Consider the following 21296-nt stretch of genomic DNA (forward strand, 5'->3'; position numbering starts at 1 on the left):
AGCAGCAGCAACCAAAACCATACATAAACTGTTATTCAGAAACTGGCTGCTGTAGAAAAGTACCAGCTGTGTTGAGAAGTCCACTAGGCTCAATGGCTTGAGACTTACGATGCAATGCTTTCTCCTAGACCAGGCATGGCCAAACTTGGCCCTCCAGATGTTTTGTGACTACAATTCCCACCATCCCTGACCACTGGTCCTGTTAGCTAGGGATGATGGGAGTTGTAGTCCCAAAAACATCTGGAGGGCCAGGTTTGGCCATGCCTGTCATAAACTCTTTCAAACAGACTAAATGGCACAGTTGTAATAGTTACATGGAAGCAACATGGGGACAACACAGTTTTAATTGATTTGTAGCTCTTTTCTCCCAAGTGTTATATGACAAGTGGAATGTGAAGTCTATGAAACCCACAAAATTCAGTATGCGGTGTCTACGTTGCAATTCAATTCACATTTTTCCCATGCTGCAACTCAAACTTGTCACCAACATTCATGTGAACCTACACAAAAATCTGAACATTTCCACTCCAATGGAAATAGAAAATTCAGCCATACATAGAACTTGAAAGCTGGAGTCAAATTTCAAATCTGGATTTGGAATTTCAGAATTAGAATTTTGCATTTTAAATGATCATGTGCATATTTGAGCAGTTTGAAATTCATTTCAGTGCTACTATTGCTTTAAAAATCCTTCATTCATCCCTACCCTTGCCCAAGTTCTGTTCCTTGAAACAATAAAACTACTTTTTTTAAAAAAGGAAATATATTAATTGAACTCAGGAAACACTTCTTATGAATCAAAGGACTTGAGCAGTCCCATTTCCCCCTAAGGAATATTCCTTATCCAAACATACAAGCTTTGAATATGAACGTAAACAGTCTTCATTTATTTATTGCTTATACCATGTGCTTCCTCTAAAGACCTCAAAGCAACTTACAGATGGTTCCCAGGTGGTCTCCCATCCAACACAGCTTTCAGAGCCAGATTATAGCGTTTATTCTATCCAATCTTAGGGAAGGATAGCAGCTTTACTTAATAAAAAATTAAAAATCAACAGCCTACCTGAGGTTTTCAGAGAATGTAGTGAGAACTTATGATGGCACAATCTCTCCTCCCCCTTATTAATTGCAGAATTGTAATTCAGGAGGTACTTTCTGCATTGCCTTCCCCAATGTCTTCTTTAAAGGGCTTTTCTGGATAATACACCTTCAGGCAAATGTACCGGAAGTTATTGGGCTTATGCTGAAAAATAGGCAAGGCAAAGTTGAATGCACTTTTGAGACAACTTTAAAAGAACTAGGCAACAAGGCCTGAGGTTGTAGAATGCATAAACTGGTCTTTGGAACATTTTTTTTCAGAACCAGCTCAACCACATGAAGAAACAGGCTTTTTGTGCCTTCATTGCTCTTGGAATCTACTGTATACTGAGATGATTCAGGCAAAAATGTCTGCAATGAAGCATCTTGTGACTCCTTAAAAAACTAACACACCAATATTGTGCATAAGGTATTCTAGTCTAGAGTTCTCTTCCACAGATGCGTGAAGTGTTGTTCTCAGATGGCTGATAACTGCCAACTGAGGATAACATTTCATTCATCTAATGAAGTGGGATCTAAAAGCTTATGTCAAAACACCCAATTTGCACATAAGGAAACTTAGCACCAAGGCTGAATCTATATTATTATGATTAACCACCCTTCAGCCTAAGGTCCCAGGGCGCGTCACAGCATAAAAACTATTTAAAACAACTATAGTTTTGGGTGCCATTAGATCTGTGATGGCTGTATTATGCATACAAACCACCCATTTTATTACGGTCATCAGGTGATGAAAATGTATGCTGAAACGCCCCTTTGGACAACAGGCAGACAAAGCGTGTTGAAAGCCAACTTGTTATTTTGCTGTAAAGATACAGTGGTACCTCGGGTTACATACGCTTCAGGTTACATACACTTCAGGTTACAGACTCCGCTAACCCAGAAATAGTGCTTCAAGTTAAGAACTTTGCTTCAGGATGAGAAGAGAAATTGGTGCGGCGGCACCTGGAGGCCCCATTAGCTAAAGTGGTGCTTCAGGTTAAGAACAGTTTCAGGTTAAGAACGGACCTCCGGAACGAATTAAGTACTTAACTTGAGGTACCACTGTATCTGCATTGCAAGTATAAAGGTTAGAAATTATGGTGAACATATTTTAAACTACCATCTCCCCCAGTACTGTCTACTGTTAAACAGCTGTGGTTTTGCTGTGTTTCATCTCCTACTCTTGATGCCCAAGATCTATTTAGGCGGTGGCATGGGTTCGTTGTGGGACCCTGTGCATGCATGTGCTCTACATCTCAGAACTCAATTCCTCCTCTAAATGGCTGGCAGATCATCAGCTATTTACCCGAAAATGTATTGGTGTGGTTAACTATTAAAATAAAAAACCACAGGCTAAAGCAAAAAAACCCCAACCAAACCCCACAAATACAAAACATCTAGCTTGAAAATATATTTCATCACAATAAGAACCAATTAAAGACCAACCCGCAGGTTAAAGGGCAATATTGAGTTCACCTCAGACCAAAGGTTTGCCCCCAAAAGAAAACTGTTATAGAACTCAAAATTCTTGTATGTGACGCGATTCATGTGTTATTTTCACCGCCTTCATGCTTGGCTGCGAAAATTTCTGGAGCAAGAAGATATACCTGTCAGTAAAGCCGTACACACTTTAACTGCTTGTAGCACAAAAATGTAGTGTTTCTCAATCCAGAAGCATTCATGCTTGTATTCAACATGCTGCTTTCCATTTAGATTGATTCTAGATCTTGCTATACCTAAGGGTGGATGTAGCTACTTGAAACATGTTCTAAAGCCCCACCCTTTCATTAGGTTTTCCATGCCTTTTGCTCTTTCACATAACTCAGGCAAATGAAGTGGTGATTGTGGCTTTTGTATATGTCCACCTACAATGTAACTGGGGCAGGTGTGGCTATGCCCCCCACTGACAGGGCCCTTGACATCTGCTTTCAAATGGATACATTTGGGGGTAGGGCAGACTCAGTCTGCAATGAGCTTTTATTTTTAGAATGAATCCGGTTTCTCTAAAAGTGCTTTTCGGTGGGGGGGGGGAATAGGGAGAAGATCTGGATTTTGTGTGTATACTACACAGGGAAAAATGTACTCAAGTCTCTATTATTCTATAATAAAATGTGTGCATGCAGCTGAAAAATGTTGTGTGTACGCAGCCTAGGAAGATGCCTAGGCTTCCAAGGTTATAACAGACACAAAACACTAGCACAAAATGCCTCTATGTAAGAAAGCCACAAAAACAGCCCACAATTCAATTCAGCATGGAATAAGTTTAACTCTGCTCAGTTTGATAAGGTTAAGCAAACGTTAATGTTGAGATTATGGCTAGTGTGTAAATTGGCAGTTTGATGTTCTCACACTTCGCAAAAAACTTCTTAGAGATAAAGATTCCCCCCCCCCCCCCATTATGGTTCACTGAAGGTGCTGCCTTGGATTTGAAAATAAGTTGTGGAAAAGCCAACTCCTTGAAAAATCCTGATACTATGACCTAATGTAAGGGAATCCATAGGGAAGTCAAAAAATCGAAACTGAAAATAACTAAATTATGGCCTCTTATTTTCAGCTTTTTGTCAGCTTTAAAATTAAATGAGGTTCTAAAGCTTTGGACTGTATCACTTCTGGCTTCATGTTGGGGGTTGCATATTTTTAAATAATCATTTCCCCATATATAACTTTCCTTGCTTATACCATTGTATCAGAGATATCCTTTGATGTGCTACATACAGGAGTCTTGTGTGAAAAAGCATTTAAGAACTATGACTCTCCCCATACCTACATTCTGAAATGCAACATTCCAAAATTTTACCCTCTTTATTTTGCATGAGGATATAAACTTTCCCCACTTATACTGGGAGCACGGGACCAAACATCCACAAACCGGATGCCTGCCAAATGTCTAAAGACAATTCCCAAGAGTGTCAGCCAGCAAAGGGGGCAGCAGGTGGGTGAAGGCTGCAGTACAGCATGGCTCCTTTGTGTGAAGCTGGTATAGTGCAACATGTCCTGACCTATATAGGAGAAGCTCAGGGTGTAAAGTGCAGCAGCTGGATTTCTTCCATATATCTCAGGGTGTTTGTATGGGAGCAAGCTATGTGGCAGCAACGCACTACCAACATTAACAGAGGGCCTCAGAAGCCACGTTGCCCACCACTCTTTAAAATATTGCAAATTAAATATTTATCTTACTGGATTATCCTCAATTTGCAAAAAAAGTTTAAAGTAATTTTATGATGCAGCAAGATTATTTCAACTCAGCATATTCTTCTTTGCAAATACACAGGAAACCAGATTTGTTAACACATTTACTATATTTACATTTTTAGGTAAAACATCTTATGTGAACATCTGCACATATGAAGTAGCCTGTAAACCTTGAATTGAGTATTATTTAGAACAGCTTACTTTACTTGTACTTTTAGGGACATGGGTGGCACTGTGGTATAAACCACAGAGCCTTGGGCTTGCCGATCAGCAGGTTGGCGGTTTGAATCCCTGCGACGGAGTGAGCTCCCGTTGTTCGGTCCCAGCTCTTGCCAACCTTGCGGTTCGAAAGCACGTCAAAGTGCAAGTAGATAAATAGGTACTGCTCTGGCAGGAAGGTAAACGGTGTTTCCGTGCGCTGCTCTGGTTCGCCAGAAGCGGCTTAGTCATGCTGGCCACATGACTTGGAAGCTGTCTGCGGACAAACGCTGGCTCCCTCAGCCAATAAAGCGAGATGAGCGCTGCAACCCCAGAGTCCGCAACTGGACTTAATGGTCAGGGGTCCCTTTACCTTACTTGTACTTTTAGGAAACTGCCTCAGACTAAGCCAGGGATAGGCTGACTGTGGTTATATATGGTCTACCGGTGTGTGTGTGTGTGTGTGTGTGTGTGTAGAATACATTTATTAAGGGAGCAAACAAAACAATTAATTAAAAAGCCCCTCTAAAAACAATCATATATACTCATATTTGTAAGGTTGCTGGGATCAACATATTTCAGCCTGGGTGAAGAATCTTGTTTTTAATTTCCTCCCAAATGTTAGATAAAGGGGGACAGATATATCTCACCAATGTGGGCATTCAGTAAATATGGAATTGCAACCAAGGCGGCCCTTTCACGTGTGCACACCTACAATATTTCACAGCCCCCGGGAGGAGTACCACCAACAGGGCCTCGCCTGCAGATTCTAGGGCCCAAAATGGTTGATGATGAGGGAGATGTTGATTTAGGAACTTGGGCCCCAAGCTGTTTAGGGCATTGTACACAAATGCTAACATTGAATTGGGCCTCGTAGCTCACTGGCAGCTAGTGAGGTGCTTTCAGGACCAAGTTACACATGGTTCCACTGGGCTGTAAATGTAGCAGCAATATATTTTGTTAGCAGCAGCTTCTGGACTGTTTTCAAGCGCAGCTCCTACGTAAATTGGAGTAGTCCAGATGGGTGGTCAACAGAGCATGGACAACTGAGTCCAAGCCATCCGAGTCCAGGAATGGCCATAACTAGCAAACCAACCCAAGCTGTGTCAGGTTGTCCTGGGCAGTTTTGGTGCTAAAAGCATACCTGAAACCAGCTTGAGTCTAGATAATCTGCTTCTTCCAGGCACACCTGATGCCAGATGGCCACCTTGCCCCGGAAGGGAATATTAGAAACTGATAAGTTTCCTCAAAAAACTGTATCTCAGGAAGATCTTTTCAGGAGGGGAAGGGGCATTCTTCCCATGCTAGTCAAATGAGTTGGGATAAAGAGGACTATAGTCAGCCTCACTGCTGCAAGTGTTCCCTACACTTCTTCAGGCTATACAACAATGGAAATAGACCCCACAGGCTGCAACAAGATGATGGTCTAGAACCTCCAATGGAACTGCACTAATTGTGGCATAAAGTTCGGCACAGATCCGAGCAATTTTGATAATAATAATAATAATAATAATAATAATAATAATAATTTATTATTTGTACCCCGCCCATCTGGCTGGGTTTCCCCAGCCACTCTGGGCGGCTTCCAACAGAGATGAAAAATACACTAAAATGTCACATATTAAAAACTTCCCTGAACAGGGCTGCCTTCAGATGTTTTCTGAATGTCAGGTAGTTGTCCATCGCCTTGACATCCGATGGGAGGGCGTTCCACAGGGCGGGCACCACCACCGAGAAGGCCCTCTGCCTGGTTCCCTGCAACTTGGCCTCTCGCAGTGAGGGAACCGCCAGAAGGCCCTCGGAGCTGGACCTCAGTGTCCGGGCAGACCGATGGGGGAGGAGACGCTCCTTCAGATATACTGGACCGAGGCCGTTTAGGGCTTTAAAGGTCAGCACCAACACTTTGAATTGTGCTTGGAAACGTACTGGGAGCCAATGTAGGTCTTTCAAGACCGGTGTTATATGGTCTCGGCGGGCGCTCCCAGTCACCAGTCTAGCTGCCGCATTCTGGATTAGTTGTAGTTTCTGGGTCACCTTCAAAGGTAGCCCCACGTAGAGCGCATTGCAGTAGTCCAAGCGGGAGATAACCAGAGCATGTACCACTCTGGCGAGACAGTCTGCAGGCAGATAGGGTCTCAGCCTACGTACCAGATGGAGCTGGTAAACAGCTGCCCTGGATACAGATTTGACCTGTGCCTCCATGGACAGCTGTGAGTCCAAAATGACTCCCAGGCTGCGCACCTGGTCCTTCAGGGGCACAGTTACCCCATTCAGGACCAGGGAATCCTCCACACCTGCCCGCCTCCTGTCCCCCAAAAACAGTACTTCTGTCTTATCAGGATTCAACCTCAATCTGTTAGCCGCCATCCATCCTCCAACCGCTTCCAGACACTCACACAGGACCTTTACCGCCTTCACTGGTTCTGATTTAAAAGAGAGGTAGATCTCAAAGTGCTTCACATACCTCTCACAGCTGGCTGAGTGGTTGGTTGTTAATTATGAGATACTGATCTGAGCCAGCCAACTTACTCTTTTACAAAGCAAGAGCACACTTAAGAAGTGCCTTGCAGCATGTTATTAAGGTCCACCTAGTCCAGGCCCTCCAGATGTTTTGAGACTACAATTCCCATCATCCCTGACCACTGGTCTTGCTAGCTAGGGATCATGGGAGTTGTAGGCCAAAAACATCTGGAGGGCCAAGTTTGAGGAAGCCTGACCTACTCCATCAAGAATCCCAGGAACGAGCAGGCACTAAGCAGTGTTATCAGATATTGGCTAGCGGTCCACTGACAAGACCATATTCTACCTTGTTCCCATCTCTGGACTAAGCCATACTGGAAGTGACTTGCACTCCTGGACAGCAGTTCTAAGCATACACACTGGCAAGTACAGTAAAAGCCACTTAAATCAATGGTACTGCTTTGTAAACATGGCTATGATTGGTCTGTTTGTAAAGTAGTTTGCGTCACATAAACAGTGCATTTTTCCTCGAGGAACTGTTTAAGATTTTAGTGCAAACTATTCTACTTGCTGCACAGATCACAGAAGTGGCAAGGTTTTTTCCCCTCCCTCAGAGGTGATTAGGCTCACTAGTAATTTTGCTGCAAGAGATAGACAGGGCAAAGGTAAAAGGAAGCAGAAGCACAACATAATAGGCAAGAATGACTAGCAACTTGTAACTATTGCTTCCTGACAACCTGGACTTTGGTAAGTAGCATGCCACCCCTTATTGCCATTGCTGTCTTAGAGGCATTGGATGTTATGATTTAAAATACTAAGTCTTTTCTGTTTTGTAAGCTGCTTTAAGTTAATTTTTTTTTTTAAAAAAAGGCAAGGTATGTTATACATTTCTGCCCTGGCTCTTTCCATTTATTTTACTAAACAAAAAACCTCTACTACCTGTTGTGAAGGCAGTGATTACCAAGCAGTATGTGTTGCTATCCAAAAGACAGGCAGGATTTAGGGTAGGGTAGGGTAGTGTAAAATGGCCAGATTAAAAGGACAAAGGGACAATAATATGACGGACATGAAGTTAATTCATATTAACGAGTCTTACGTCCAAACTTGGGAAAACTGGGTGTCTGAAATGTGTAAGGGAAGCTGGTATGTCTCAGACACCATCTCTTGCAGTGGTGATCAGAATCAATGGCATGGCATGTGTTCCCTCTGTCAAGAGAAAGCAAAGCATGAAGCAAATTTATTTAGGTTCTTTTTTTTCTAGCCTACGTAAAGGTTTACAGCTTTTCCTGAGACGTGAGGGGTTAATGACTTAGTTATGATGCTCTCAAGCCATCCTTTCCCCCTGCCTTTTGCTGCTGAACTTTAAAGGGCAGTCTGAACAGCTACTGATCACCCCCCCTTTTCTTTTTCTCCCAAGGCTTTAATATAAAAAACCCTTTCTCTGTGTATTTACGTAGCTTGCATAAAGAATGGGGCTATCAGTTTGCAAAGTTTTCTAAATTCAAAATCAAGAATTTCATTGTCGTTTTTGTAGAAATTCTTGACCTAGGTTAGCAGCTTCCATGTATGCTACCCATTTTCAGTACTTCCTCAGCTAATCCTTAATTGGGAACAAAACCAGTTACCTGCTGCAAGGAGTGCAGAACCCCTCCAGTTGCCCAGAGAGGCACCTGAAATACCTGCAGTGCACTGACACTGACTGATAACAGGAAAGCTTAGCCTTCTTAACTTCTTAAAACCAAGATGAAATATGCTGTAAAGCAGAACATAACCCCTTTGTCTTAAAACTGGGAGTTGCTCAAGAGCTTGACGCCTGGTATTAAAAGCCTTGGTATTGGTGGATTCTTTTAATTGTCAGGTTTAAGTAGATGTTTCCATGCCCTCTAATTTTCACCATTCTAAAAGTCTCATTAAATTATAGAATAAAGTACTGCCACCCATCCTGAACCCTCAGGATGGGGTGGGCTAAGCACAGAAATAATTAATAAAGGGCAACAGCAACATAAGGTATCTCGGCAAGGGAGACAGTGGCTAGCACAGCCTGATAGTACATGCTTTCCAGATTAAATTGGTTAAAGAAGGCAGGGAGAGGAACACAAAGAGAATTCTGAATGATTCCATTTAATTGTGATATGTGGCGGCACACATAGCCTGCACCTCTGCCAATCTGAGGAAGGAGAGCACAGAGATCTTCACAGGCAGCTTTACACTGCAGGCCAACCACACTATGACAAGGGCGGCACTAACAAATGTAGTTACAAATAGGTAGCCGTGTTGGTCTGCCATAGTCAAAACAAAATAAAAAAATTCCTTCCAGTAACACCTTAAAGACCAACTAAGTTAGTTCTTGGTATGAACTAACTTAGTTGGTCTTTAAGGTGCTACTGGAAGGGTTTTTTTTTATTTTGTTTTGACTAACAAATGTGACTTTGCAATGCAAAAGGACCACTATAGGAAGCTTCGGTGAGTTGTTTTGACCAAAAAACACACACCAATATCTGATTACAACTGACTTTAATCCATGTAAAGGTGTGTGTGTGTGGGGGGGGAGAGATGTAAACAACATTAAGGATAGCATTGTGGCGGGTTGGACTAGATGGCCCTTGGGAGTCCCTTCCAGTTCTACAATTCTATGAAGTGACACCGAAAGAGGAATTGTACCCACCCCCAGATTTGGGGGTGAGGTCCTACATTCCTTCAGTCTCTGCACTTTAAAGCCTCTATCTGCTACCCTTCTCCTTTCAACTTAACTTTAGAAACAGGAGTTGTCTCCTTCAGAGAAATTCTTTATATGCAAAGTGGAGATCTCTCCTCTCTCTCTCTCTCAAATAGCAACTTAAAAACTGGAAGGTATGACGACATGGCTGCGATGTAAGCAGCCAGCTGCTCTCAGGACAGCATGAAATAAGAAGAAAAAAAAACGTCTGCGAGGATCAATTATACAGTACTAGAGAACTTCCTAAATGGAAAGGCGGCGGCTTGACGTGGTGGGGGAAAAAAGATTTCTTGCCGGCCTCGCAGAGAGAGTTAAGGAAGCGATTTGAAAAATAAAGGCGGGAGAGGAGGAGGGCGCTGATTTTGACACTGAAGAGGACTCTTTAAAAATATTTTTAACAATAGGGAGGGGCGCATTTCAACTGGGGCGGGGAAGCCTATGCGTGTGTCTGCAAAACGGGGAGCCCCATGACAAGGATTGGGGGGTGTCGAGAGGATGCAAAGGCGCCGGGGGGGGGGGGAGAGGGTCCCCCCTCCCAGGTTGCCGTGTGAGAGATCTCAAACTCTGTTAGAAACCAAGGCTGAGGGAAAGAAAGAGGCGGCAGCCGGCATGTCCAGGAAGCGAGCGCGGGCCCTTCTTCCCCCAAGGCCGAGACCTCCCGTCTCCTCAGCTAAGAGGCGAGGCGGGCGGGCGGGCTTCCCCGGCGGGACGAGGCCCTTCTCACCCACAGGCAGGCGGGCCGCCGCCGGGTCGAGCCCGGCCCTCGTCCTCTCCCCTCACCGCCGCCCCTTCCCGCGGGTGTATCGGTTACAGCAGCTGGCACAGGTGCGGCGGGGTTGCCCTTCAGACCCGCTCCGCCGAGGGAAACCTCAGGGGCGCAAGCAGGGAGGGAGAAGAGCGGGAGCCGCCGCCGCCGCCGCCGCGGAACATGCAGCCATTTTGGGCTTCGCCAGACAAAGAACTGCGACGGCGGCTGCTCGCCTCTGAGGCGGCGGCGGCGGCTGTCAACAGTGCCACCTCCGCCACGCTCGCAAACCCCTCTCCGCCAACCGCGCGCGCACCCGGCGCTCCTCCCTTCCCCCTCCTCCTCCTCCTCCTTTCCCTCAACCCCCTTCGCTAGGCCGCAGCCGGGCCCGCCGCCGCCCGTCCCCTTACTAAGCGCTCGCAGCCATTTGCCCGAGCTTTTATAGCGACCGGCCGTCCAATCGGGAGCCGGCGGAATCCCTCTCCGGCCGCTGATGTGATGCCTCGGCTGCCGGCCCGCCCCTCCCCTTCTTCCCCCCCCTCCCTCGCGCGCATGCCCAGTGCGGGAAGGCCGGGGCGGGAGGGGAGCTGGGTGTATGTGTAAAATGAGTGAGTGAGGGAGAGAGGGGAGGGGTGGCGAGCGCGAGGAGGGCGGGGGGAGGGAGGAGTGAGCGAGGAGGAGGAGGAGGGGGGCCGGCAGGCGGTCGGTCGGGCGGGAGCCTCTCACAGGAACCCTCCAAAAAAAAGATGGCGGCGGGCTCGGATCTGCTGGATGAGGTTTTCCTGAACCCTGATGTGGACGAGAAGGTGGTGAGCGACCTGGTGGGCTCCCTGGAGTCTCAGCTGGCGGCCTCGAGCCACCACCACCAGCACCACAGGGCGCAGGAGCCCCTCAGGGCCGCTGGGGGGCTGCTGGGGAACCATGTTGTGAGCAGCAGCAGCAGTAGCAGCAGCCCGAGCCCGAGCCCTGGAGGAGTAGGAGGAGGTGGCGGCGGCGGAGGAGGAGGAGGAGGAGGAGGAGGCGGCAGCAGCAGCAGCAGCAGTGCTCATGTCCACACCGAGAGCCCCGGCAGCGGCACCGGCACCACCACCGGCGGCGGAGGCAGCGGCAGCGGCAGCAGCGCCGCCGCCGCCGCCGCCGCCAGCGTCGCCAAGATGGGACTCAGTGGCCCCGAGATCACCAAGCCAGGTAACCTGGCGAGGCGACGGGGGGGTGGGGGTGGGAAGGGGCTGCCCCCTTTCCTCAGGGGGCACAGGGGGCTCCCCTTCTCCCCTCCCCCGTCCCCCCCTACTCCTGCCTCTTCCCCCCTAAACCGGGACTGCTGGCTCCCCTCCTTGCTCTTTTCTCTTTCCTTTTCCTCTTTCCCATTCTCTCTCTTCTCCCCACCCCCCCAGTTGTTGTTATGATAGGAATTGGAGTGTGCAAGGGGGTGGCTGGGTGGAGAGGGTCGGGGGCGAGGGAGGCCTTCCTAGAATGCCAACCTCTCACCCTCCAACCCCCCCCCTCGCTCCCCTCCCCGCAACATACTATTTTTGGCTGGGACTGGCCTCCCCTCCCCCCCTTCCTACTACATCTAGAGTGGAAATGGATTATTAAGGGGTTTTGTTGTGGTTGTATATGTGTGTATGTATGGCAGTTCTCCTCTTTAACACCGTCTCCACCCCCCTCCTTTTTAATTATGTCATCCCTTCCCCCCCACTTCAATCACCTGGTAGCTGGGGTATTTGGGGTGCTCCTGATTGATCAGGAGGGGAGACCCTTGGCATTTGACTTCTGCGCCTCCCCCCTCCCCCCTACCCATTGCCTTGTCAAAGAAATAAGAAATTGTGTTGTTTACAGGGGAGATTCTCCCGTCCTCTCTCTCCCTCTCCCTCTGTATATATATATATATATAATGCTCTTCTGGAGCTGTCTGAATTCTTCCTTGCCCTCCCCACTCTCTGTAGCCGAAGTGCAAGGATTTTTGTGTGGAGGGGGGGCATTGTTATTAATCATGACACCGGCTTCCCCTGAGAAGAGGAAGTGATGGGGGGACGTCGGGGTCAGGAACCCTTTTTAAATATACCTCTTTGCAAAGGCCAGTCTGTTTGGCTGCTTCTCCTTCCGTTGTCGTCAGGGTTATACCTCAACCTTTTGAGTCTCTTCTTTCTCCTTAAACAATATGCCAGGCTGTGTCGTTTGCTTATCTGAGGACAAGCCCCTCTTGCCCGTGGGGTTGGGAGAGATGACAGCCCATCTGTGAATGTTTTCCCCTTTATAGCAAGACAGTGGACTGTGAGGGGTATCATAACATTTGGTCCTGTCTTTCATTGCATGGCTAGAGGAGCATTGTAAGGGAAAGAAAACAGTGCTTCTCTCCCCTTCCACCACCATGATTTACACTCCCCTCCCCCTCTATATATTTTTCCCTCGCTTTTGTGTGACTGAAATATTACAGGGATGCTGTTGCATGTAGGACTCCAGGTTAGTAAAGGGGGATCTTGGAGGAAGAACCCTCCGGTAGCCCTGATTTGTGTGACGTTATCTATCTGATTACAGTCCTCCTACTTGTGTCTTCTGAATACGGGGCCTGTAAAGTCAGGGATGGTGTAACACATAATGCCAGACTTTGCTAGGGTCAGTGGGTTTTCTGGGTGCAAAAGAAGCATCTTTGCTAGTATTTGTTTTCCTTTGTAGGACCAGCAATCAAAGCAGCAGGGTTTAATGTGTGTATGTTTAAGAGGGAGGGTGAAGTCCTCTAACACTGCCTTGCAACCTCTTGCCTTCTATCTTCTCTCTGACAGCTGCTGTTCAGTCCCACTTTTCCACGTTGTTCCATTCAACAGGAAACATTTAGCCACTAGGTTTTCCTATAGCAGATGAGGGGATTGTATGGAGGGGGTTGAAGCCTCTGGGCTGCCCCCTATTTACTTTTCTCTTTTTTTTCTCCCTGCAACTGCTAGAGCAGGCTTGCAATAGAGTATTATCAAACACAGTGCTATAGTGTCCAAAGAAGGAAAAAGAAACACATAATCAATCCCCTTAGGAGCTGATTTCTTATTGTGTGTGTCATATATATATATGGCTTGGGTTAATTATTAAGTTTACCGTTTGTGGGGGGATGGGAACAGTGAGATGATTTTTTTTTATTTTCCGCTCTGGAAATATTTTCACCTTTTTCATGTCATTCAATATAGAGAGTTTAAGACAAAGGAGAAGAGTCCCACTGTTTTAGCAGAGTTTGGCAGATGTTTTCTTCTTGGCTTCTCTAGTCAAAAGACTTCTTGGCTTCTCTCTTATTTTTGTATGTTCTTGTCATTTAATCGCCTTTGTTTTATTTGCAGGAGCTGGTGGAGTGCAAGGGAGTGTTATCAATCATAACGCCAGGTCCCAGGGTTCTACTTTGGACGGGACCACCACAACCAGCACCAGCACCACTGCACCTGTCCAAGGCGGATCTGAAGCTGCTGTCACCCCAGGGACCCTTAGCCAGGGTAAATCAGTGGTAATCAGCACCATGGCAACAGCTTTATCTACCAGGAATGGTAAAATTGGGACCACGACAGTGCAGACCTTGAATGGGAGTAACGTAGTGATGAATTCTCACGCTGCTTTCTCGGCCACGCCTGTAACGGCAAACCCTACCGTAATCCCTGCTGTCACCCCTCTTGTTAACAATGGACCTGGAAATGTGGGGAAAGTCAGTACCGTTAACGCCGTCTTGCCATCCGCTTCAAATACCGTCATCCAGACTTCTTTCCTTGGCACTGGGGTGTCCTCCGCCTCTTCGCCCTCCCCAACGGTGATCTCCTCACAGCAGCCCCCAAGTATTGGAGCTGGGGGACCAACTGTAGCATTGGTGAGGCCACCCATTCACACGGCGGGACCCTCTGTGGCTGCAGCCACCCAGAACGGGAGCAATACTGTGATCAATTCGACCATCAACGTGGGGAGTTTTCCTCCCGCAGCTGTCGCTGCAGCCACCGTGGGGTCTGGTGTTTCCCTCCAGACCACCCTCGTGAACAGCCAGCCAGGTTCTGGGGTACCGGCTGCACCCACCACGCAGGTCATCAAATCGGAGTCTCCTAAAACTATTGTGCAGACGGTAACTCAACAGCAGACTCTGGCTGCTGGTGGCCAGCCCAGTACTACAGGGGGTAATATGATTATCGGGCAAACTATGCAAGCTGGCCTGCCCAACGTGGCCCCTAATCCTGGTGGGGTTCCTCCTGCGCCTCCAGGCACCCCCACAGGCCTGGCTAAGGGTGTTGCCAACACGGTGGCGCAGAGCCTACCAAGGACTCCGACGGCAACTACAAGTGGAATCAGAGCAACTTTGACTCCCACTGTTTTAGCACCTCGTCTGCCTCAGCCTCCTCAGAATCCAACAAATATTCAGAACTTTCAGTTGCCACCAGGTAAGGAAAGGCTTGAAGGAGTCCCCCCCTCTTTCTTTTTCTGCGAATTTGGTGCCTATTGCTTACAATGAAGCAAATGTTCCGGATTTTACTGTAAATGCAGGGTTGGACAGATTGTACTTTGAAGGTCTCTTTGGACATGGAGTTACATGTGCTCTGTTCTGCATATTCCAATTAGTTGTAATTGGCATTATGCAGGTAGCTGTTCAGGAACCAGTTGATGGACATTTTGCAGCATCTGTAAAATTGAAATTGTTCTGGGTAGATTGCGCTGCTCTGTTTGCATCTAGTCTGTTAGCAGCTTTTCCTTCAGGCTTTCCTCTGCCACCATGAGGGCTAGAAACACAACTTTGCTAAAAGAAGCAAAATCTGAGATTCTTTGGATTCCAGTAGAAGGCTTATGAGTTGCACAGCTTTAAATCATATTGATGTTTTCCCCAGAGTAGTACATTACATCCACATGGAGTTTGGTGTTTTCAAAGGACCAGAGCATGCTGGTATTGAACCCTAGGAGAGAATCCACTGCTAGGTAAATTTTTACTTGAGCGTTAAGTGAGCAAAGCAGTAAACCTGCAGTACAGCAAAGTGCTTTACTACTGTGCTAAGCGAAGGAGATATGTCCTAGCATCTTCCTACTTCTTCTCCTCTGTTTCAGCCTGCCACTGTTGTCACAGAAGCAGCAAAAAGCAAGTACAATTTGGGAGCAGATCTGCTTTCTTTTTTCTCTTGATTAAAATGACACAAAAATGCTGTGCTTATGGCCCTTGATGGTTTTTAAAACTGGCATGTCTGGAATAGCATTCCAGCCTCATTCTGTCCTCACATCACCCTGTTGTGGGTAGTGCTGAAGCACATGTAGTAGTTAAGATCATGTTTTGGTACTAAGAGGCAACATGGGAAAGAGCTGCTCTGGTCCAAGACCTAACACAAGGCTGGATTAATTTCATTCTGCTTTTCCTTCCTTATGATCCCAAAGTAGTATATCCTAAGGCTTCAATATCTTCAGTTTGTGACTTTAGTTGAGATGTTTTAAATAGTAAAAATGGCGTGTCTAGCTTTCTCTTCTTACTGAGTATTACATGGGCAACATTCTCTTCCAGTTGTTGCCAGCCTTTCACAGTGATGCACCTTTTCCCTGACATTATTTTGTGGTGTAGAAATATGACAGCAGTAATCTGAACTGGCTGTTTCAGACCTTTACACCTGTCAATTCCACCTGAATTCCACTTGCCTATGAGAATATGCAGATCTAATTGACACTTATAGTTGAATATTAGTATTCCCCCCAAAAAAGAATTTCTTATTGCAAGGTTGCCTTGCTACTGCACAAAGCACATCTAATTATCCCCCCCCCCCCTTATTGCTACCTAATGAAATCAGTGCGGTCATGTGTTCTGTGTGCTTCATTTCAGTGGATCTCTGAGTAGCAAAGCCAATATGTTGGTTGAAACATACTTGGTGAACTGCTTAGATTGATGTGTTTATCACATAAGAGAGACCAGCAGCCCTATTATATTGCTGTACTGTACTTTTCTTCTACAGTAGCATTTTGTATGCAGCAGCTGATGCTCTTGCTCAGTTCACTGAAGGCTGCCTGTTAGATCCTCTATAGAGGCTGGCTAGATATTCAGAAAACTTAGGGTATTTGCATTGGACAGAAAGATACTGCATAGTAAGCTTAATTATGTCCACGGTTCAAGGCAGTCTTGAACTGTGCAAGAAAGCTTTCCACACCATGTAATTGCTGTTCTTCATTGCATTCTTAATTTGAAAGAGGGTGGGGGAGTATTCATTCTGCCTCTCCAAAAGTTCTGTCTTCGTTTTCTTTCACATTATAAATGGCTTGTATAGAACAATGGTGCTTAGCTGCTAAAAGAAGCAAAGTTCCATTCTGATAACAGAATTGCCGGGGTACAGTTTAGAAGGTAGGGAACATAGGAAGCTGCCTAGTACAGAGTCAGACCATTGGTCCATCTATCTGAGTGTGGTCTACACTGACTGGCAGCAGCTCCAGGATTTCAGACAGGTGACGCTTGCAGCCCTACCTAGAGATTCAGGGGATCAATCCTGGGATATTCTGTATGTGAAGCAGACATTGTACCATGGTGCTATGGCCTGTCCCTGTTCCAGTCCTCCCAGTCAATGTGTTCCAGACCAAATGTATCCCTATATTTCTGGCCCACACAAAACCAGATAAACCTGGGCCTTTGTATTGGGGATGAACAATGCATCATGAATGTATTGATTTTACTGCCACAAGATGTGAAGATGGCCACTAGGTTTCATAAGGCATAGATATACACAGGTTTTAGCCACGTGGTTCTGAATCTATATTCATTTTCATTTGTTTTACCTAGCCACTTTGATTAGTGCCTTTCAGAGGGGAAAAACAAGATTTTTTTTTTTTTGGTACTGTATAAATTAAAAAACATGGGGACAAGAAACAGGGGGTGACTGCTATCTTCATCCCCAGCTCTGGGGGTGGAATCTAACTGACCACTGTTGGAAACAGATTGCTAGACTAAGTGGACCTTGGTGTGATCCAGTTGTGCTGCTATTATGTTCTCATGCCTGCTAAAGGCACAAACCCATTTTTCCTAGAAAGAGGGCGACTCTTTGAACATCATTTCATTTGACGTCATTTTCCTAGTTAGTAGGAGTTGCAAACATATTGCAACAAATGCCCTCAAAACACAACAGCTTTTTCTTAACTGAAATCTTCAAGGGCAGGCCTTTGAAGCTTTGCTGAGGACTTTGCTGCCACTCTTTTTAGTTGCCTATTGAAATGTGAAAAGCTGCCACCGTGGGGCTAGTAGTGTTGCAGAAAGAAAATCTTATCTAAAAACAACTGTTGTGAATGATCACATGTACCTTTTCGATACATCCGTTTTGCGATTTTAAAAAGGCTGTCCATTTGCAAAAAATACACGTGCTCCAGATCATGACAAGTGTGGCTGGCTCTCTAGAAGATTTGGACTTGTGGTTACAGCAAAATCCAAAAGTGCCACGCCACGCCTGTCTTGTGGGAGGAAAATTATGACTTCAGTTCTATGCACCCTTACTTGGAAGTAAGCTCTATTGTACTCAATGGGTTTACTGCTGTATAAACACCCAGAGGACCAGGCTGCAAATCACTGAGATGCAGTTCTTATACTGTACTCATGATTTTTATAGTGTAAAAAAATACTTTGTACGCATACCGTACAAAGAGGCTGTCAGTTTCATTGCTTAAATTATTTACAATATTTAATCATCACTTTTTAATGAAAATGCCCAAAGTGACATATAACCAAAGATTAGAATACAACAGTATGCGAGCACTTAAAAAGATAGAACCATTAAAAAGTTGCAATAAAACACAGTTGCTGCTAAAAGTCAGATGGAATTAAGAAACCAAAATGTTTTTCAGCAACTGCCAGGAAGCATATTAACCCCCACAACTCTACTCTGCTAAGCAAGAAGGTCCTAAAGTTTGGGGGCTTGTCCATAGCTCAGTGTCAGAGAGCATATGCTTTTCATGCCCAAGGTCCCAGGTTAATTTCTTTGTACTAACAGTTAAAAGATCTCAGGTTGAAGGGCTTTGAGTTTAGAAACTAATGTCAGAAATGGGTAATGGTGTTTTTTCTTATTTGGTGCTTGTGCGTGTGCAATCATGAAGGAGCATCCTGTTGTCTTTTAGGACCATAAGGGCTGATGTACTGAGGGGGGGGGGATATGTAATGCAAGTTGCAGTATCAAGGGCCTACAGCCCTGTGAGGTAGGTAAAGCTGAGAGGCAATGACTGGCCTAGCAAGCAGTGTTAGAAACTCAGATATATCAGCTAGGCTCCAAAATAGCCCTTAAACCAAGGTTACGGTTGCCTAAGACGGCTCTAAAGTTTTATTTTTCAAATGATGGACTGACTGTGATTGATTATCTGTTAAACATCTAGCTAGTTCAGATGACAACCTTGAGCTAGGTAAAGGGCTTTGAGAACTTAAAAAAAAAAGAAAGGTCACTTGATCCAGGGACAGTCCACATAATACCGTATTTTTCGCTCTATAAGACGCACCAGACCACAAGACGCACCTAGTTTTTGGAGGAGGAAAACAAGAAAAAAATATTCTGAATCTCAGAAGCCAGAACAGCAAGAGGGATTGCTGCGCAGTGAAAGCAGCAATCCCTCTTGCTGTTCTGGCTTCTGGGATAGCTGTGCAGCCTTCATTCGCTCCATAAGACGCACACACATTTCCCTTTACTTTTTAGTAGGGAAAAAGTGAGTCTTATAGAGCAAAAAATACGTATATTGGCCTGTTCCTGCCTCTTATATCTTAATAGTGATAGCTGCTGCTCAGGCTGCACAGAAAAAGCATTTTGGTTCCTGAAATTCATTCCAATTACATTCCAAAAACATAACAGAGAATTCTACAGGATGTGGTATTTGTGTGTGAAAGCACTCCCGATCTAATGATCCCAAGGCATGCACCTCCAGATGGTAGAGATGTCAGGCATCATCCTGGCTCGTGAGCATCTTCACTTGGTCGCAAGTGGTTGATAGCCAGGTGCTGAACATGCCTGGCTAATTTCGAACACTGCAAGTGAGGATTTGAACCCAGGTCCCATATGTCCTAGTCTGATGCTCTGCTACCATTATAACATACTGCCTCTGGCGCATCCTCTGACATGGCAGTTTAGTTTGCTGAAAACAGGATTCCTCAGCCAGGTGCTCTTTTGATGTTTTGGACTACAATTCCCATCAGCCCCAGCCAGCATGGTGAGCAGAGTTGTTGTCCAAATCCTTGGGAGGGCTACCAGGTTGAGGATGGCTAGCCTGAAATCATAAATGGCATTTTAGATATGTGCATATTACCAAGCAGAGAGGCCCCCTTTAATGAGAACATGAATTATTACTAAGTTCCATATTGTGAAGCACCTGCTCCCAAGGAAGGCACTGACAATCTAGCTGGAGTGGGATTCAGAAAGGGGGAAAATGTAGCTGTTTTGCCTACCTGCCTACTACAACGTGCTTGCTAAGTGTAGCAGTGCTCGTTGATGTGGGAGATAATGGGCCCAGAGCTACTTGGAGCTGAGTAGAGTGCATTGCTGGGTAGGTGGCACACTTCTCTCCCCCAAATGGAACAGGTACTTAAACATCCTGAAGAAATTATGGGCTGGGAAAACAACAATGCTGAGAACTTTTTTCACTAGTTGTCCAGAAAAGCTGCATTCTTAGGGTTCCCCCCCCCCAAAGGGCACGTCAAGCTAAGGAATACTAGCTACTAAGCATCAATAAATCTAAAATGCAAATTGGAAGCTATTTCTGGAGGCTAGAAATTTTAAACTCCTAGAATACTATCCCTAGAGTAGATCCAGGTAGACAGAGATAAATCATACATATATAGAATAGTTCGTTTGTTTTCAAATGGCACCTCTCCTTTTGCTTGGAAAGATCCCCCCCAACCCCTCCCCCCCAGCTTTGTATATTTTTATCTTTACTACATCTTGATCTGTTGGATAGAATAGGCTTGTAGCTGAGATATTGTTTTCTTGGCGAGGTTGGGAGGTTTCATTTTGCTTTATATGGTACCTAACTGGTCATGAGATCAGAACTGTCAGTTAGTGTGTGGTTTGTTTGAAGTCTCGCCTGGACCAGAGGATTTAGCTGATTGGCTCATGCTATTTGCATTTTGATTTATCAGAGCCTGGTGTGAAGTCTTGGTTCCTGTACATTGTGTGGTACACAATGTGGGTTCTGGGTTAATATTTGGAGTGGGCGGGATGGCTCTGTTTTGCAGATGAATTTTTATCTAATTCTGAATCTTGTAGGGGGTTGGACTTTCATTCTTTGCTGAGTTTTTGTGAAGTGCAAAACCGCAAGATACTTGGGGTGGCACATAATACTATAAATCTACGGAGCTTCTGCATAATGCCTCACTTATGCAAGGTATAGCCATAAATCTGCACAAAGCAGTGTTAAGATTTTCTTTCTGAAAAAGCTGTCACTCACTTCTAGGGCTGTCTTTTGAGTGTCCTCTAGTCTCTTCTGAGAGTACAATAAATTTAGGGACATAAGTTCATTATTAACATAACAACTAACATTGCGCATATTCCACTGAAGAAAGCATTTCTTGAACTTCTTGAAGTAGCAAGAAATTCTGAAGGATTGGACCCTGAAATATTTTAACATGGGTCAGTGAAGTTAGCAGAATGTTTGTTCATTTTTTATCAGGAGCGCTCATCTCTTACAGTAGTTGCTCCATGCAATTATATTTTCCCATCTTTCTGTCCCCGTTTATCACCATACCCTTGCCTCCTCCAATACTTATCATACCTAGGCCTCATTTAAAAGCGATTCCCAAAATAATAATGCAATCAGGGCACCAGCTGCTATGTATGGAGATTTGGCCTACAGGTGTTATTCCTGTCCGGATTGTGGATTCCTCTTGTGCTAGCACAGGGCATGTGTAGGTAAGGATGTGATGATCAACCCCACATTTCTTCCACGAAGCCTTTGACTTAACCCTCTTAG

The 21296-nt window shown here is 45.5% G+C and overlaps 1 protein-coding gene and 1 long non-coding RNA gene across 3 annotated transcripts in view; one reads left to right on the forward strand and one right to left on the reverse strand.

Moving 5' to 3' along the window:
* Nucleotides 1-365: 365 nt before the first annotated feature.
* On the reverse strand, nucleotides 366-9177 carry LOC307218049. The gene is made up of 3 exons (XR_013839702.1): nucleotides 8027-9177; nucleotides 2527-2668; nucleotides 366-1243 (listed from the first exon to the last, which is right to left on the reverse strand). It is a non-coding gene; the product is annotated as an uncharacterized lncRNA (long non-coding RNA).
* Nucleotides 9178-11075: 1898 nt separating this feature from the next.
* The window catches only part of TAF4 (TATA-box binding protein associated factor 4), a 79008-nt gene continuing 68787 nt past the window's right edge, over nucleotides 11076-21296 (forward strand). For both annotated transcript variants that reach the window (XM_079978972.1, XM_079978973.1), the window contains exons 1-2: nucleotides 11076-11579; nucleotides 13715-14788. In XM_079978972.1, coding sequence (XP_079835098.1) covers nucleotides 11138-11579; nucleotides 13715-14788 — 1516 coding nt within the window. In that variant the 5' untranslated portion in view covers nucleotides 11076-11137. The remainder of the gene's footprint in view (nucleotides 11580-13714; nucleotides 14789-21296) is intronic.

Source organism: Podarcis cretensis (genome assembly GCF_951804945.1).
Source record: "Podarcis cretensis genome assembly, chromosome: 6".
NCBI classification, from domain to species: Eukaryota; Metazoa; Chordata; class Lepidosauria; order Squamata; family Lacertidae; genus Podarcis; species Podarcis cretensis.